The 20,104-nt window shown below is 35.1% G+C and overlaps 2 protein-coding genes across 2 annotated transcripts; one reads left to right on the top strand and one right to left on the bottom strand.

Moving 5' to 3' along the window:
- The first annotated feature begins 875 nt into the window (after window positions 1-875).
- LOC144850130 (uncharacterized) lies at window positions 876-12,270 on the top strand. The gene is made up of 5 exons (XM_078707334.1): window positions 876-1,056; window positions 2,513-2,567; window positions 2,754-2,886; window positions 3,425-3,521; window positions 3,869-12,270. Exons 1-5 carry the CDS (start codon window positions 981-983, stop codon window positions 10,006-10,008), a joined length of 6,501 nt encoding a protein of 2,166 aa, XP_078563460.1. The 5' UTR covers window positions 876-980; the 3' UTR covers window positions 10,009-12,270.
- A 1,458-nt stretch (window positions 12,271-13,728) lies between these two features.
- Window positions 13,729-20,041, bottom strand: LOC144849931 (signal recognition particle receptor subunit alpha-like). The gene is made up of 14 exons (XM_078707059.1): window positions 19,879-20,041; window positions 19,421-19,504; window positions 18,970-19,161; window positions 18,588-18,684; window positions 18,120-18,255; window positions 17,578-17,734; window positions 17,047-17,156; window positions 16,623-16,735; window positions 16,054-16,140; window positions 15,796-15,968; window positions 15,335-15,548; window positions 15,160-15,245; window positions 14,576-14,752; window positions 13,729-14,472 (listed from the first exon to the last, which is right to left on the bottom strand). Exons 1-14 carry the CDS (start codon window positions 20,002-20,004, stop codon window positions 14,344-14,346), a joined length of 1,881 nt encoding a protein of 626 aa, XP_078563185.1. The 5' UTR covers window positions 20,005-20,041; the 3' UTR covers window positions 13,729-14,343.
- Window positions 20,042-20,104: the final 63 nt, after the last annotated feature.

Genomic DNA, 20,104 nt, shown 5'->3' with positions numbered 1-20,104 from the left:
AAAATTAATGTTGTATATTCTATTATTAATGTACCATACCGTACGGAATTATTGAGTCTTATTTATACTCATATTCGGTGTATATTTTCTTTTTACAATTCTTTTTATGACGTATGGTACTGTCCATAATATAAGTATATTCATATTTCTTGGCCACTAACCATCGTGAATTCTTGAATAAACGCGGGAATATGTGAGAAATATTAATTGGAAAAAGCAGATTATTTATCATATCAAATAGTAATGTAGGCCTACAGGAATATGAAATTATTATGACCATCAAATCACAACGAAAGCTGAAACAAAAATATGTCATTCCCATTGAATTGAAACATTCTTTTTTTAAAATGTGTAATTGTTAAAAATAGATTCTTCCCCGCCTCTAATTAGATCTAAAACCACATCCAAGATTGAAAAAAGGGAGAGTACTGACTCATGCTTTTATACTTTTAGTCTCACCAGCCTAATGATTAAAATGAATCCTTTGTTAAAGCCCTCTTCGTTAAAATATATGTAAAATGTAGAGATATTAATTAATTTGATTAATAACATCTTACATTCTTATGTCAAATTGGACTCAAATTTAATTCGGACTCTGTACTGACGACTCTCTCTATTTATTTGTGAGGTTGAACGTATATTAATTAATTGAATACAACGTTGAATCTAAGAAAAAAAAAAGCAAAAACCAGAAAAACTATAATATATAATAATATAATAAGTTATTATTAAATTAGTAGGCCTATTGTATCATCAGAGTATTTCTGCTCTGCTCCGGATTCCAAGTGTACAATCTTTTTTATTGTTTGTATCATTATTATGTATAGTGCCCTCTATTGATCTCAACAGGTCATGTACGGTTATGCACAGAAAATGGCGTCAAATCCTTCATCATGTACTTTATAAAATTGATAAGCAAGTGTCAGAAGTATCATAATATTTGTTTTTCCGTATAAATATGATAATGATTATTATGCAACATGGAATCTAATGAAATTGAAAATCATCAGGAAAATGAAGTATGTGGAAGTAGGCCAAGCGAACAGCCTGAAAACGGTAAGTTTTTAGCCAATTGGTTGGCCCAATTCCGCGATGTTGCCAAGAAAACTGTTCTTGTTGCAGCTTTCTCAACGTACGCCCTGAACAAAAGCTGTTTTGTCCCTGGCTTTGAAATGATGCTAGGCCTAGGCCCCGCAACACCCCGATCCCCTAACTAGTGTTAATGGAAGAATACCTGTTATATAAATAAAATTGACAGTTAATATAATTGTATACGATATTATAAAATTATAACTTTTCTTTGTTATTTTGTTATTGTTTTGTGATCGATTTATTTTACAAATTTGGTTTTGTGTGGTATTTTTCTTACCTCTCTTTTGTTTTTAATTTTAATAAAGTAAATAAGCCAATTTTTGTGTTTGTGAATTACCTTTTGTTTTTCATTTTTTTCATCATAATTCACCAAAACTAATATATTATTGTCCCATTGACAGTTTTATTAATGTGTAATTAAAAAGATGTAGTTTTTTCTCAAACAAATTTAATAAAAATCTCATTATTTCGCTCAGAGATCTTAGACTTTGAATGATAGGTCTTCATACAGCAATATAGGAATACATACAGATACAAAATAGCTTAGGTTCAATTTAGAGTCGTTCGTTCCTCTGCGTACAATATCCGTATGAAAACAATTTTAAAGAATGTCTTTCTAAACATAGACACAGAATACTATTATTATTATTATCAAATGAGTGTAAATATTTAAGCATGCCAACAATGACTTAGTTACATAACAGGATATAAGAAACTTAAGTACCTTGCTTGGTATTTATGATAAGATGTCTTTCAATAGCTTAGTGTACATTAAAATTAAAGCTACTGTAGTCATGAATTGAATTGAATTTAAAGAAGTTAAATTCTCCTTTAAAACAGTACACATCCAAATTGCCAATTCTGCTGTTAAATTCTTTTTTGTCCCAGTTAATATTACCTGTACTGTACGATGATATCTCGTCGAGGATCCAGGATTTTGAAATAGGGGGCTCAAGGCCTACACATGGTGAAATAAAGTGCTGAATTTGATGCCCTATCTTTCGCATTATATTTTGTCCCCTCCTCCCCTGGAAAAAAAATTTAAATAAGCCATCTGATTGGACATTGTGTAAAATGCCGATGCTCATCCCCCAACAGATACCATGAAAAGGTGATCATGCTATGGCTTTAAATTAAAAACTGTCAAATTATATTTTACTTAGAAGAAGATGTACGAAAATAAATGATTCCTCAGCTGTATAATTAAAAAGATAAGAATTAAACTGATGATACTGTAGATAATTTGTGTCAATGTTTAACAGGATCCGTACACCTGTCATGCGTTAAACAAACATTGTTATCTGAACTCCGTTATTAATTATTATTATTATGTCGTCATATATCGTGACATTAAATCCTTGTTATTAAAAAGCTGAGTTCAAAAATTAAAATTTAACATTATTTTTCTTTAAATTTACAGTTGAAATCACAACAACAAGTTTGCTAAAAGGAGATTTTCTTCTACCAATCGAAAAGTAAGTGTAACTTTATATTTTATTTTGTATACAGTCAACTCTCCCAATACCGGAAACCTTTGGGCTGGCCAAATACAGTATGTCTGGTTTTCGGGAAAATCTGGTATTCAGAATGTGTTCAGAATTTTCCAGTTTTCAGAGTTGACTGTACTATAAAAAGTAATATTATTATTTTTTTTTTTTCAGTATAAATTCTGGTAATGAGGCTGAGCGCAAACGTCGCGTGCACAATGAAGTGGAACAGCGACGCAAGTGTAAAATTAACAGCGGTATTGATAAGCTTGGTCACGTTATACCAGCTTGTATTCAAGAAAAAAAGGTTATTATCGGATTGTATTATTTATATAAAAAAATTCAGTTAATGTTTTACTCTTGTGTGTTTAAATCTTTAAATTACTTTTAGTTCATTTCATAAACATTTATTTCTATTAATGGTGTATAGAAAATATCAATAATGAAATAAAGAAAAAAATACCATTAATAGTGGATTTTACAAGAAGAAAAAATAGAAAGATAAAAAAAAAAAATAAGATATTGTCCCCTGAAAAAAAAAACCCCAATTTTTACAATTTGGTGAATATGCCAATTTAATGCCACATAGTATTTAGTCACTTTGACCAAAAATTGGATCGATAAATAAAATTATTTACCTAAAAAAACTGTAATTTACAGCAAAAAATAGTCAAATTGGTTGCCATCCAAATAGGGTTTTTTTTTCATGTTTAGGGGAACAATACATCTTTAAGTAATGTGTGTTGTTAAGGGAATATAGACTAACATTATTGAGCCTACCTAATAATGTAATTTCTTGTATCAGGCAGTTTGATGATGTATGATTATTTCTTTTATTATTTTAGAGTAAAACACAAATACTTGAGCTGGCTTTGGATTATATTGCTGAATTAAAAGAAAAATATAACAGTGTGATTATAGAGGGAGCTGATAAAGCTAGAGGTAAGGAGTTAACATTCATTCCGGATTTGTAATTGTAACTTCGTAGCAGTAGTCATCTTAAAGCACAAACTCAAGCACTTCACATTAGTAACAGTTGCTGAAAACCTATCTCTTTCGCATAGCATATGAAATGACATAATTTCTACCTAGTTTGAGCCTTGTGGTCGTGGCGCTTTATATAGTGACAATTTATTTTGGTTAGGAGCTATACAAAAGACAATTATTATTATCATTGGATCATGATGATTGAAACTTATGATGTTCCTCTCATTATTTGGAGTAATTTTTTTTTACATACTCATTACATCTCTTGGTTTTAACTCAATATCTTTTTTTGTTTTTAACAGTTGAAGAGTTGGAAAACCTAAAGAAGGAAAATAACCATTTACGAGAAGAAAACAGACGAATGTCTACACTCATAAATAACATGAAGGTGAATTCTAATGGAATCCAGCAGATCAATTCTCGGTCAAAGAAGTCGAGGAATAACCAGAAGCAGCAACTATTTGCAAAGACTATCGAACCAATGACAGACTTTTCTGCAGATATTGCTAAGTTAAACCTTGAGATGGAACAAATCCTGTTGAATCAGGACATCACTGTCGAACCATCAAACCCTGCCAACCAAAATGTCACCACTCAAAACCTTCTTGATCAGCTGACACAGCCTGCGCCAACTCAAGATCTTGGGTTGATGTCACAAACGATTAAAGTTGTTCAGAATCAACAGAACACTGCCAATAAAAATTCTACAAATGAGATTCTGCTGAACTCTAGCACGAACACGTCACATGCTACAATTATGAACTCAAATTTAATTATTAAATCTGAAGAGTCAAAAGTTAACCAAGGACAAATGTTATTGGTCAATAATCCAAAATTAGCAGCAACAGGTGGAACTCAACCAATGAGATTACAGGTTGCAAATGTTGATTCACAACCTCCAGGAAGTCAAAGTATTCAACTTCTTCAACAACCAGGAAATCAAATTCAACTTCAAAGTGGGATTCAAAATCAAAGCATGACAGTCAGTAAACCAATTCAACAAATTCAGTTATCTGACAGTACGGACATTAAACAAACACCAACAACCTCAATTCAGTTGCCAGGAAATCAAAATATTATTCTTTCAAATCAAATCACAGATCAGTCGAAAGTGAAAAATACGATACAGAATCCACAAGCTGTAACAATACCACATAATATAAATAGAACGGTATCCCAGCCTGCTCCAGGCCAACCTGCAGCTGCAGGTAACCCGGTTATGCAACCCATGCAGCCAATGCAACCAATAAGGTTGATAGTTCCAATCATGACCACATCAACCGGTCAAGCCAGTATGACACAACAGTTAACCTTTCGTCTACCAAATGGTCAGACTCAAACCTTTCCTCTCCGGATAATCCCAGCCAGTACTGGTGCATCTTTGAATACTAGCCAAACCACCACAACAACAACCACAAATACCAGTAATCTCATGCCTCTTGCTCCTGCCCAAACACCACTTGCTAATCCTTCTGGAATGATCAGAATACAACCTGCCCCACCGGTAGCTTCGACAACTTTTCCAGATATAAAACCTAATGGAAAAAAGAAGAAAAGCAAAGCAAAACCTATTGCAGATATTACCACTCCAGTTATTCAACAAACGTCTACAGTCACTGCGCCTGGAAATCCAAGAGTGGTTCGTGTACAAGCGCCGATCCAAATTGGACAGAAAACGCAATCTGGTTCGCAAAATCTTGTTTATTTACAACAGAGTGGACAACTAATTCCGATATATCTACCTTCAAATGCCACTCCAGGACAGAATATCCAAAACATTATCACAGGACAGTCTGGCGTTATTGCTGGTGGAACGCCGCAAGGTGGAACATCTCAAAGTGGACCGATTCAACTAACAATCCCACACCAAGGAATCCAAAACACTTTTAATACACAGCAGTTGAATGCTGGTCAAACCACCAGTCAGCCTCAACGATTAACAATAGTTCCTCAAGGAAAAGAGACAATCTTAAATCAAGGTACACAACAGCAGTCTCAGACTGGAAGCACGATACTACAGGCAAGTGAGCAGCAGGATACGCTTGCAAGTATCATGGCATCGTCAGAGATTTCAGACCAAGATTCTGGCATTGAATCACAAGATTTACAGAAGTCACAAAAACAAACCACAAATGCACCCTTGTCTCCACTTTCAGTATTGACTGCAGAGCTTGGAATCAATGAAGCAGAAAGCCATTCTACTAAATCAAACGAAGTCGATGGCAGTAGTCAAGACATTCTAGCAAAAGCTGCAGCTTCTATATTTTCTCCCGGATCATTAGATAATGGAGATAATGAACATGATGGAAATTCTCTAATGCAGTTGGAACCGGATAACAAAAATAACGTGCCTCAGGTGAATCGTATGAACTCAAATAGTTGTGAAAATCAAAGACCTGTGTTAGAGTCACAAACTAGTTGGTTGTCCGAACCAGTTCAACCAAGTAAGCCAAGTGAAAAAACTACAGTGCCTTCGAAAGAATCTAACGTAAAAACAAAACGTAAGGAAAGTCGGAAGAAAAAAAGGCAAAAGAGCACTTCTAAAGAGTCAAACCCGCTTAATATGAGTGGAGCAGGTATAACTCAAGAGTTGTTACAGATGGCTGATATAGCGTCTGAAATGCCAACAAAGTCTTCAGAGTTAAGAACTGAAGATAATTTCCAGCAACCGTTAGTTACTTCAAACAGTCAGTCAGTAACTTCTAGATACTCTGCAGAAGCTATTATAAGTGGTATGGTCTCTGAATCTACCACCACCACTACTCAACCAACAGATACTTGTTCAATATCTAGTACGTCGTCAACTCCAAGTAATTCTTCGTTTCCATCGTACACAGGATCAAGTAGTTATGTTAATGATATTTTAAGTAATTCGATGAGTGCAAGTGGTTTGCCGACGTACATAAATGAAGATGAACAAAACCAACAGAACAGTCTCTTTTCACCTTATAAATCGTCAACCAAGCCTTCGGGTGATGTAAAAACAGAAGAGGTAGTAGTACCCTCTAGATCTGTAGAAGAAAAGAGAAAATCACCAACAATGAAAAACAGAGCCTTTAGTTCACCAGTCCAAGGAATATCAGCTGAACTCTTAAATTTAGCAGATTCCGTATCAGATACACAATCTCAGAGTTCACTTTTACAGGGTCAACAAGAAAACATTTTGCCAGAATTTCTTAGCCCTTCAAATTCTGAAAGTTCATTGTTATCTGAACAAGAGCCTAAATTGACAATTTCTTCAACAGCATCAGTAGCACAAAGCAGACCTCTGTCGTCGTGGATAAGTCATCATTCAAGGGCGTCTGAGTTAGCATCAGTTACGCAACAAGCTCGTTCACAATCTAATAATCAACCATCAATCACATCATTTTCAACGAGTACAGCCAGATCCCAGAGCCCCACCAGTAGACCCAGCTACTTTTCACAGCCATGGCTGACAACCACTTCAACAACATCAACGACTAGTAGTTTAGCATTTGCGCAGAGTGGATTCTCGAGTCCAGTATCATCAACAGCTAGAAGCTCACCAAATTTGATTTCAACTCAACATCAGCAGCTAAATGTTAGTTCGGTTATTACCCACAGTACTAAAGCACTAAATAGTCCATCAAAACAAACAAAAACGACAGAAAGTAAAGTATCACCATCACCGAGAATCTTTACAAAAGAAACGATTCACAGAACACTGACAATGGACATTGCTGAAGAACCTACGGAGGAAGTTGTAAAACCAAAGAAACACCACACCTTACCAATTTCAGTGCCAGATAGGCCTCCTATGTCGTCGGTTCCAGATAAGCCAGCAACACCAACGACAGCGAAACCAAAAACAAAATCTAAACGCAAAAAGAAATCAGTTGAAAAGAAACAAATTGTCGAGCCACCAATTGCGAACACAAATGAATCATTGGCCAATGTTGGAAAACGCGCCTTAGACAAAGACTTGGTTGATAAATTTCCGTGGTTGTCAGAAGCTGGTGAGGGAAGTCAAGAGGACCAGATGTCTGAAGGCATAAGACCAAGTACAAATACAAAAAATAGTACATCCTTTAGTGTTCAAACGTTAAGTCAAAGTTCAAAGAACAAGGGTGATAAAACTGCGAAACAGAATCAATCTACTAAAAAGAAAATCTTGACACCAGTTGAAGAAATATCAAAACCAATCACAACAAAAGATAAAGAACCTGAACAGGTTACAGAAACCAGTAAAGGTCAATTTTGGAACCCTAGTTCTAGCTTTGGAATGTTATACCCGCCGCAGGAACCTGTTCCCGAAACTGTTCAAAGGTCTAACAGTCAGAAATCAAATGAACCAGCTTACTCCAGTACCTCATCTGTTATCACTTCAAACCATACAACATATCCAAGATACACATCCCATCAAAGGACTAGTTCTAGCTATACTCCTGTAGAAGTATCTAGATCATCATTTTCTAACACCATGCCAACCAGCAGTCCTCAAGCTATTAATACTTTACAGAATACCGACAACAGCACAAGTACGCCCAGTTACGATCCATTCTCAACCTTACCCCAGAGCTTTGCCAGTGCGAATACTTGTCCAACTAATCAAGATAGTGTTGATAATCTTCCAGAACCTGACATAGATTTTTTATCAGCGCCATCAGAGCCTGCACCGTTGTATCAACAATCGTCAAACAGACGGATCTCAAAACAACAAAAAGAAGTTACAAGTTCGATGCAGTCGCATACATCTGTTGTACAGCATGTGCTTGAAAACAGCCCAAGTAAGCAACACACGTCGGTGTCGCAGAACTCTATGCAGCAAAACAGGGATTTCAGCTGTGTTAAATCATCCACACAAAATTTGCAGAGCCCAGGATATAATGAACAAATACCAAATACAGTTTTAAGTTACCAACCATCCGTGTCAAAAGGTTCCGACAATGTGACAGATTTCTCCTATAGCCAACAAAATAAATTGCCAACATCTTCCAAACCAGATTATTCCCTCCAGAATGAAGACCATACTGATATATTTGATACAAACGCATTAGACTTCCCATCACTGCACGATTCACCGCCCCAGGAAAACTCCTCACGGGCAAGCAGCTCAGTGTCATCAGCCCACATGTTCCCATCGCATGGAGACAATCAACAGATGCGTATGGACACGCCCCGATTCGATAATTACCAACATAGATCTTCTGACAATCTTTCTACAATGGACAGAGAAGGAACCATGAATTTGTCACAAAATAACCCAAATTATTATAATAGACATTCAAATATTAGCCATCAGGTGCAACAGCCTAGTCTGAAACGATCAGCACCAGATCAACCTCCACACCAGATGTCCGCCAAAAGGCCTTCTAGGGTTGAGACATCATCTGTAAATCAGGATAGCCGCATGGGAGTCCCAACACCAGACAGTTTACCAAGAACCCCATTGTCAGTCGATGGACATGTGTCACAGGACACTGGAAGGTTACCTACCGGAACAAGTAACACTACTGCAACGCACCAACGACATCACTCATCAAAAAGGAATGCACCAAGTTATAATAACGCTACTGACAATTATTCTCCGTCAAATAGGACTAATGGAACCGCCCCTATCTCATCAAGGAATCACAAACGCAATAATCCCGCACAGTATTACTGTGCGCCACCACAACCGCATAGATCAGAATCTGGAATATCACATGACCATCCGCACGATCTCTGGTCAGCGCTCGGTTCGCCAAGAAACTCTGTACCACCAATGTCTGAAGCGTCACCTTTTTTAGCAAATTTTTCGACTTCGCAACCAACGCATACCTCTCTTTTATCACACAGCGAACTTTCGAATGCACCTTCAAGCACCAGTTCTAGTATATCGCCAGCTCGCCGTATTCGACATCCAGAACATCCGACATACCTTCCGGCGCCTTTAACAAGTTCTTTGCTTTCGAATCAATCGGCAAAGGGTTCCAGAGAACCGGATATAGCTCATTTCAACCCAATGTTTGCAACCAGAACACCAACGCTTTCTATGAACGCACTGCAACATAATTTTCCTATTTTTCCAGATCATCACGCTCCTCCGAGTTTTAACGTTGGAAAAGGACCTCAGATACCAGGAAACATGAATCTCGCAAGCCATCCGCACATCTCGCCGAATTTCAATTTTAATAGTATATTTGGTGACGTCGGGACAGGGAGCAATGGACATGTGGATCCTAGTTCGTTGAACCCAGGTCTGCATGTTCCTCATTTACATAGCAACACCAGCCTTCCTGTTGAAGAACATTTATCGTTACGTGGACATCACATTCCGTCAAGACACGCTCAGACGTTTGGTGGGAATCCCGTTGGTTTGAATTCGTTGATGAGACCAAATGTACCACCAGATGTAAGGCCACCGTACAAGGTGTCCATGGCCATGCATGGCCAGCCACACTTTCATGGTGCTTCATTTAGTGGCCTCCCACCGTACTAATGCATTTGCTACATTATGTAATTTTAAATTTATCTAAATTAATTCTCAATTTGGTTTTAGAATCTAGTATCAGAAACGCATTTACAGGGTGTGCATTTTTACGTCGAAATATTGTAAACCGTATTTTCAATAACCCAAAAGAATTTTTTTATAATCTGATTATTGATAAATTAGAACAAGCAAAAGATTTGGCTTTTAAAATTAAATTATTTTAGATACAAATGTACACAACAGTGTTTTGTAAAGTATGGTGAATTTGCCTAATCAATTTGATTACCAACACAATGATATATATTTACTTAATTATAATATATTTATTAAAAAATAACTGAAAAAATTTAATTGGACATAAATTATGTAATAAATTATGAAAATTGCAGAAACTGAAGCTATATTATGAAATCATGGTTTACAGTTTTATTTTTTGAAATGAAATATTGTTATTAATTAAGTATACGTGATTAGGCCTATAAATACTCTTTGTTTGTTTGTTTGTCAACTTCTGCCATGCGAGATTTCTGGGTCACAACATCAATTTGCTGGTTCAAAAGTTTTTTATTTATTTTTAAAGATATTTTGGTAAACATACAATATTTTAAGGTATATTTGTTTTTAAACAAAGTACATTCAGTCACTATTGGGTCGGATCCAGGGGGTGTCTCATTGGGGCACGCTCTCCTCACTTTTGACAGCTAAAACGGAAAACTACTTTACGATATCTATTTTTGACAGACTAGCGCGCCCCTGTTTGAAAAATCCTGGATCCTCCGCTGACTATTATTGCTTGAATTATTTTGTGATCATTTTCATGTAATTTTAAAGCAGTTTTTATATGAACCTATATTTAGCTGATATACTGTAGTATACGTTTTACTTTTTTATTAGTTGGTTTTATGTGAAAAACAAATGTCTGATAAAGTGTCATAATTTAACAAGTAGTTAAATTGAAGTTCAGTAAGATGAAGTTATTGTTTTTCATGTGAAATTTTGTTGTATGAACATTTTAACACTCGCCATGTACATTTGTAATTTTTTGTTGCATTTTTTTAGTACTCTTATACTCGATTCATTCATACAATGTGATAAATGTAACAAAATGTACGCATATTGAGTGGATGAAGCACGTCGCAATGGATCATTGAATTGTCCCTTGTGATTGGTCAACTTGCCTCCAAGTTGGAACCTAACTTAATCACTCTGAATGTAAAGATTACATGCAACTGCAATGGTGTACACTTATTAGCATATATATTATCCAAAAAATGTAACGCAAGAAACGGATTTCTTTTTGGCCAGTCAACTAATTAATCTCTTATCTAGACTTCCATTTAGGGACCATTTCAAAATTATTTTACTGCAGTTACTGCATTTGTTTTACTCTCTCTGTCTACACTATGAAACTAGTTTGACAAAAAAATGTAATGTGCCCAAATATGGTAGTGATATGCCCAAATATGGTAGTGATATGACATCGTTATGTTCATATGGGCACATCACATTTTCTTGTCACATAAAGTTTGATAGTGTAGACAGAGCTTTAAATTAATTATTTAGCAAACTTTTTTGAGTAATAATACCCACTGTTCATTGCAGTGAACTACATTGAACAAACTAATATGTAGTTACTGCAGTATAATAGTTTTTACTTGATTCATTAATATTTACTACTGGGAAAAAACAGCAATTTGTTGCATTTCATTGTATGTGTGAATCGCATATTAAAATGTCTATTATAACCTTTAATAATGATATGTATATTATATAAGGACCTATCAGAGGTATTTATAGCATGGAGCATTTGTAAACATTTCATGAAATTGTACAACAATAATGAAGTATATGAAATAATGTAGTAGAGTATCTACCTGGAATAGGTTTTAAGAAATGTGTACAAACAACTATTTTTTGATGATTAGCCTAAGTTTTGAAAAAGCTTTGTAAATTTTGCCTGAAAAAAGCGTTTTAGTACTCGAAACGGCGGTATGAGATGGTACCTATGTTTTCAATGTGTTTATCAGTATTTTGTATCTAACTGTACATAATTTGTACATATTGAAAGAGGTGATAATGTGCCACATATGTTTATATTGTACGATAACTTTTCTCTTAAATAAAATATGATGTATAATTGTAAGGTAGGGTAATTTGAGAGGGTTATTAAGTACTAACCAAGATGCTAATTTCATACCACTTAAAAATAATATTTCATATTTAAGTTTTCAGTTAATAATGTGGTAATTATTTTTTTTAAATTACAAAACCCACATACAAACTGGTATAATCCCTAAGTACTTGTGGGCTTATAAATGAGGACCAAAATGTGATAGGGTGTCCTTGCATGAACATTTGCATGTAAAATACTACAAATTGAGTGTTGGGGGGGGGGGGGGGCGGGGATGGTTTGGATATGTCGGGTATGAATCCTAAATCTGGTCTTATTTGAATGAATATATTTGTATTTATTTAACTGTAATTAATAAACTGGACAACATAATAGCAATATTGTAGGTGTTTGTGCCACAGTTGTTAATTAATAAACCAAATCTCTAAGATCTGGACACCCTGTTAAGCTCTGTCTACACTATAAAACTATAGTTTGACAAAAAAGTGTGGTGTACCCAAATATGATAGTGATATGCCCACAATGGTAGTGATATGGCAAAATATGGTAGTGATATGCCCAAATATGGTAGTGATATGTCCATATATAGGCACATCGCATGTTTTTGTTAGGTTCAGAGTATATGAAAGTAAATTTCAATCATGTAAAAGAAAAACTGGTTTTATTGTACATTGTCTAGATGTACATTTGAAAACAATACGATCGCAAATAAATATTTTTAAGTGGTTTGAAAACATGCTCCTATTTAAAAAAACAATTATTGAACATCTTTGCTGTGTTTTTATCAGCAAAGAGAAGATGACCTCAAATAAAAGGAATATCTACAAGTAAAAATGCAAGTGAAAGGTTTTATTTATATCTGACAATCAATATACAGCAACAAGAAGCAGTGGCGTAACGGCCAAACCTAGGGCCCAGGAACTTATGGGGGCCCTGAGCAGTGTCTAGAGGAAAAACAGGCATTAAAATAGAGACCTCAGGTCTCTATGTTACATAGACACCCCTATTAAGGAGAAACCCCTATTAGGGGACACCCCTATCAAGGGGATACCTGTTAAGGAGACACCCCTATTAAGGAGATACCCCTATCAAGGGGATACCTCTATTAAGGGGACAATCCTATTAAGGAGATATTAAGGAGATACTTTATTATTGTATTGGGTCTCGAAAGTGTCCCTCCCTGTACTATAAAGTTTGTCAATTATGGGAATAACAAAACGTCAAGAATAAATGAGAAGGATTTTCACATACAGTAACAGATCAAAGGGGGTGGGGTGTGGGTTGAGCCAGCATCTAAATTTCACAAATTGTAATGCAAAAGATAGGACATCAAATTAAGTTCAGCTTTTCACTACTGTATTAGGCTCTGCCCCCCCCCCCGCCCCCCCCCCCCCCTTTTCACAATCCTGGATCCCTCACTGAGTAGTGTTGCAGCTGTAGCTTCGTGGTTACCATACATACCTTCCAATTTCAAGGTCCAGGGTTCAATCCTGACTTAGTGCCAGACTCTTTCTACTACACTCCCTAATCATTCAGGATTATATAGTGTAATTGGCGAATTTGAAACAAACACAAAATCAGGTGAAAGCAGTCCAAGATAATTTTTGAGTCGAGATTTTATAAATCTGTTTATTTCAATAAAAGAGTCTCCATTGCATACAATTACATTTCATACCTCACTTAATATTTTCCACATTTTCACAATACTAAAAATTAATTACGTTAAATAAGATTCTTAAATGATAAATTTTAAAAATACAGATATAGTTTGTGATAACATATTATTATAGTATTATTGTCCATTTGTGACAATATATATTTGTAATACCAATCTCAAAATGGTCTCTTAAGCTGTGTCTACACTATCAAACTTTATGTGACAAAAAAATGTGATGTGCCCATATATGGACATGATGATGTCATATCACTACCATATTTAGGCACATCACACTAGTTTGATAGTGTAGACAGAGCTTTAATTGTAGGAAAAGTGAAGAAACCATTTATCTTTTACATTTAACTTAAAATATAGTTTTAAAACACACTTCTTAATACTGGAATTAAATAAGTTATATTAATATATTAATAATTCTTATATATTTTAGATGAGATGACAAATGCTGTATTATTACTAGTGAAAATGTAATGAACTCTCTGTGATACCATTAACTTGTGTACCTAGGCCGGGCCATGCGCATCTCTCGTAAAACCCCCTAGGCCTTGAGAAGAGCATTAACAACAGCACGTACATTCAAGTTACGAAGGTCACGGTAGGTCTGACCGGTTCCTACAAAGACAATAGGTTGACCGGTTGTATAGGTCATGGAGATAGCAGCTCCCACCTGTAAATAACAATATTCAAATATTTTTTGTGATTGTGTTTATTTTTATAACAAATGTATATAAATGTTTGTACTGTATTGTGGTTCTTGTCATTAAACATACCTTGTCATCAATCGTATCAAACTTTGTGAGGACAATGCCATCAATAAGTCTTGGATTGGACATATTGGAGTGGTCAGCAAGGGCCTGATTGAACTTGGTCAGTTGGTCAACAGCCTCATTTCCAACCAAAGCCTCACCAACAAAAAGCACTAGGTCTGGTTGGTTGATCTTAATTAGCTGAAAAAATGAACAGAAAAATCTAGAGATCTATTCTCCCCTGGTAGCATATAAATGTACTATAGCTACAGTACTATATGAGTAGCTACAGTACTATATGAGTAGATATAGGCACTGTGTAGCTTTAGGCACTGTGTAGCTACAGTACTATGAGTAGCTATACGCACTGTGTAGCTACAGTACTATGAGTAGCTATAGTACTATGAGTAGCTATAGGCACTGTGTAGCTACAGTACTATGAGTAGCTATAGGCACTGTGTAGCTACAGTACTATGAGTAGCTATAGGCACTGTGTAGCTATAGTACTATGAGTAGCTATAGGCGCTGTGTAGTACTACTCTATGAGTGGCTATAGGCAATGTGTAGCTATAGTACTATGAGTAGCTATAGGCATAAAAAAAACTTACTTTAGAGAGGGATCTCATCAAGGGTTCATTGTCTTGCATTCTCCCGGCAGTATCTACGAGCACAGCGTCAAAATGCAGGTCACGAGCTGTACGAAAAAACATTTGAATTTCATTAATGAATATGTTAATAATTAACTATATTGTTTTAATTTAAGAAATTTTAAAAAAAGTTTACCAAATTTGACAGCTTCCATTGCAATACCAGCAGCATCCTTTCCATAGCCTTTCTCGTACAGTTGCACATTCTGTTGACTGCTGCCCTCAGCTGCAGGGTGTAGCCCATTCAGGCGACGAGTGTGAGTTCGCAGCTGTTCCACAGCTCCGGATCGGAACGTGTCACACGCAGCAATAAGTACACGAAAGTTATTTTCCAATAGCCAAAAACAAATCTTTGGAAAACAAAACATTTATTTTTGAAAGCCAATTTGATAAAAGAGTCAATTTTCTATTTTTAACATTATTTAGAGATATACCAGCAGTATATTGTTACTTTTTTTTAACTTTTGATCCCTTTTATTGTACTACTTAAATTTAATTGTAAATTGCTTCTTATATTTTGGGCAGTTTCTAATAAAAATGAATGAATGATTCGAACCGACAACGAACAACAACCTCAAAGTCTGGGAATTCACTCACCTTTGCCAGATTAGTCGATTTTCCAACACCATTGACCCCGCAGAAGGTCACCACATAAGGTCGGTTCTTAGCCTGGCATTCCATGATGTCTCTCAAGATATCAATACGTCGATGTGGCGACAGAAGCTGAACCAATGATTCCTGTACGCCCTCACGTACAGTGGATGCAATGCCTGACATGAAAAAGACAAAATCAGGGGTGTATTCAGAGCACACACGCAAATCATCTTTATCACGCAAATCACACGTATAACTTACGATCAAAGGTTCCCAAAATCTTGCCCTCCAACTTGGTCGCAACGGAGTCGCAGATCTTCTCAGCAATGTCAGCAGCCACATTTTTGCCTGAAAATGAACAAAGAAACAGAGTTATGCCTTGTCTAGACTATCAAACTAGGTTGACTAAAAAAAGTGTGATGTGCCCAAAGATGGTAGTGATATGACATCATCATGTCCATAAATGGGCACATCACATTTTTTTGTCACATAACATAATGTTTGATAGTATAGACAGAGCTTTAGTTAAGGGAAACATTAATGGTTATTTTTTCTAAAGCTCTGTCTACACTATCAAACTAGATTGACAAAAAAGTGTGATGTGCCTAAATACGGTAGTGATATTCCCAAATACGGTAGTGACATGACATTATCATGTCCATATATGCGCACATCACATTTGATTTTGTCACATAATGTTTGATTGTGTAGACAGAGTTTTAATTAAGAGAATCATTATTAGTTATTTTTTCTAAAGCTCTGTCTACACTATCAAACTAGCTTTAGTTCATATTAAATACATTAGTACTAAATATGAAAAAAACAATTACCAATAAGATGATCCCTCATCTTGATCAGCACTGGCTCCATGTCCTCTTTGGATAATGTCTTTGAGCTCACAAGCCCCTTAAACATGTTGAACATACCAAAGCCTCTTGATTCACTGAAAGAAATATATATATTTGGTGTTAGTCAAAAAGCTATCACAAAAGTAAGCTGTTCTGTTTGTTATGCTCTAAAGCTCTGTCTACACTATCAAACTTTATGCGACAAAAAAATGTGATGTGCCCATATATGGATATGATAATGTCATATTACTACCATATTTGGGCATATCACCACCATATTTTGGCACATCATACATTTTTCGTCAAATTAGTTTGACAGTGTAGACAGAGCTAAAGTCTAATGCCTCAAGTCTTTGCTAAGTAAACTACTTGTGTAATCGTTTTTTTATTGGGCACTAAAACTTACGTTGACTTCGGTTTGCTTCCATGTTCTTCCTCTACTTCGTCCTCTTCTCCTCCACTTGATTCATCATCAATGTTCTGTAATGCTCCTCTCATTGTACCAACATACTTTTGCTGCAATGTTAATAAAATGCTATTTATTTACTGTTGTTTCTGTATATAAAAGCTTATTGTTAAAGATTTATTGTCCCACTAACAAATATGCTATTTTAATGTCACATAAGAGTTATTTACTTTGAACAAAAACTGGATCGAAAAACAAATTATTTACCTGAAAAATGTAATTTAAAGCAAAAAATACTTAAATTGTCTGTCAAATAATGTTTTTTTTGGTTTAAATTATTGTTACTTTTGTCTTTTTATAAGTGAAATAATTATTTTTGTTCGGTTTTTTTTTCTACAGAAGTGAATAGCTTTAAAATTAAAACTGCAAAATGACCGATTCAAATTCTGTCTGTTTTTATGTTTTGGGGGCAATACATCTTTAATTTATTGTTGATATTTGAATTGATTTAATTGAATATGAAATACTCACGTCATCTGCTACTTTATCATTGATTGGTATCTGGTTGTCTATTCCATTGCTATCACCTGTACTGTTACTGTAGTCCAAATCGGGCTGGTCACTACTTGTCCCTCCGTTCTCCCATTTCCGGTCCTGCTTTGGACGCTTACTCTTAGTGACCGGTTTACTAAACATTTACAAATACATAATTAATGTTTTGAAAATTTGTATGGTGGAAAAAGATTAATGAATGCTTGATTAAATCAAAAGTACTGGATTTTACAAAATATTTAAAAAATTTAATTCATTCTAATTTAAGTGCAAATTAGGATTTTCAGTTTGAATTAAATTCTTGCTGTTTATTGTTAAATTGTTAATTTAATTTTTTGTATGATGTCTTACGTCCTTGTGGAAAAACACTATTGAGGTGAACAAGTGTTACTGTGATTAAATAAAGTTTATTATTATTATGTGTACTGTTTAACCAGGCTGGATAAAAAAAAATATGAATGTCTGCATTACAGTATGTACGCCCTGAATTATGCAATGTGTTAAAAACCTATAACACTTACACTGGTGCTGGTTTCTCTTTCTTCTTCTTTGGCCCGAACAATTTAGCACGGTTGCGATTGATAGTCTCCTCATCCAGAACTACGTCATCATTGTTAGCATCCCCGACTGGCTTGACAACTACTTCTTTCTTGGGCCCTACAAAATGATTGAAATAGTTTAGTTGAAACAGAATGTGTATCGTGGTATAAATACAAAAATACTAAATAGTTGAATACAGCTCTGTCTACACTATCAAACTAGTTTGACAAAAAAAGTGTGATGTGCCCAAATGTGGTATGCCCAAATATGGTAGTGATATGACATCATCATATCCATATACTGTAGGGGCATATAAAGTTCGAAAGTCAGACAGACAGAGCTTTATACAATCAAACACAGAATAAATTGTATAACAGACTATTAATAGGTATTTAAGTAACATAGTGAATCTCCTGTATGCAAAGTATATGCAAATTAGATGCATATACCTTTCTTGTTTTTAGTTTCCTTTTCTTCCTTCTTGTTATCTTTTATCATTGACTGTATCGTCTTCTTGGATTTTTGAGATTCCCCAAAAGTTTTCATCTGCAAACAAAATAAATATTATTAAATAAATAAATGATTTGATTATAAATTGAGTTACTACAGGTCTCAGAGGCTAGATACTAATGTGGAAAATATTCTTAAAAACTTCATTAAGTTTCACTACATTCATTTTATTAAAGCTCTGTCTACACTATCAAACTTTATGTGACAAAAAAATGTGATGTGCCCATATATGGACATGATGATGTCATATCACTACCATATTTGGGCATGTCACTACCATATTTGGGCATGTCACTACCATATTTGAGTTTCATACTGTACCTGTATCTTTGTAACTACTCTACTAGAATCTTCAGCCTCCTTCAACATCTGCTGAAAGCAACTATTAAAATCAAAGCTTCCGTAAAGATTGTTGGTATACAGGTCATCTTTGTAAAGGTCACGAAACTGACGGTGAACATCGTCCAGAAATTTATCAATGTATGACAGGGTCAAAATCTTTTGGTAGGCGACCTAAAAAAACAGGAAATATATTGTGTTATTTTTGTTACAAAATTAATAGGCTTAGTGGTACTGTGATAGCATGCCATAGAGATATTATCATATCTCTATGGTAATAATAGAGACAGATAGCTTGCCAGTTTGGGCAAGATGATTTAGTTTTGTTTGAACATTTAGAAGCATTGTCAGCTAAAACTCCTTAAATGAGGAGAAACTTCTTTACTTCGTTCTAAAAATGTACATTAAGATTGAGTTGACATGTAGAACTTACCACGAATATAAGTTCAAACTCATTATCAAGTTTGTACTTTAAAGTCAACTGTCCATGGTTGTAGGTGTTAGTGCCACCTCTCTCCTGTAATTATAAAATAATGTACAAAAGGTTATTTAATTGATCCAACAGTCAATAGGCAGTAAAATTGTCACAATTCCGATGTGCCTATCTAAATTTAAACCAATTTTAACATATTTTTTATTCATCATGAATAATAATTATGATAAAATTAAGGCATAACTCAATGAGACTATAAATACATTGCCTATGTAAGTTTCAAAACCTTTTTAGAATCAATTACACTTAGCGAATTTAGCTAGGCCTAGGCCGTGAAATTTTCTAATTAACAACAACATCACAGGCACGCACTCTCTACTTTGATCCCACAGCATGTGCACAATAAACCGCTAGAAAACCAAATTGTTGGGCCTAGATAAATCGAAGAAAAATCATACCTGTAAAATAACGTTTTTGATCAGTTCATTGACAGATGGTCCATAGGACTGGCAGATTCCCTGGACATGTTGAAAGCACCATAAAACTATCCCACCCTTACTGAAAATTGTAAATAAATCTAACATATTGAATTGTTTCGTGGCGATTGCACAGAACTTTTTGTGTGGTTTTGTGTCATGCGCATTATTAACTTGGTGATTACGTAATCAATATTTTAGAAAAAAG

The sequence above is a fragment of the Antedon bifida genome, chromosome 8 (genome assembly GCF_963402885.1).
Source record: "Antedon bifida chromosome 8, ecAntBifi1.1, whole genome shotgun sequence".
NCBI lineage: Eukaryota > Metazoa > Echinodermata > Crinoidea > Comatulida > Antedonidae > Antedon > Antedon bifida.
This window is presented reverse-complemented; position numbering and strand designations above follow the sequence as displayed.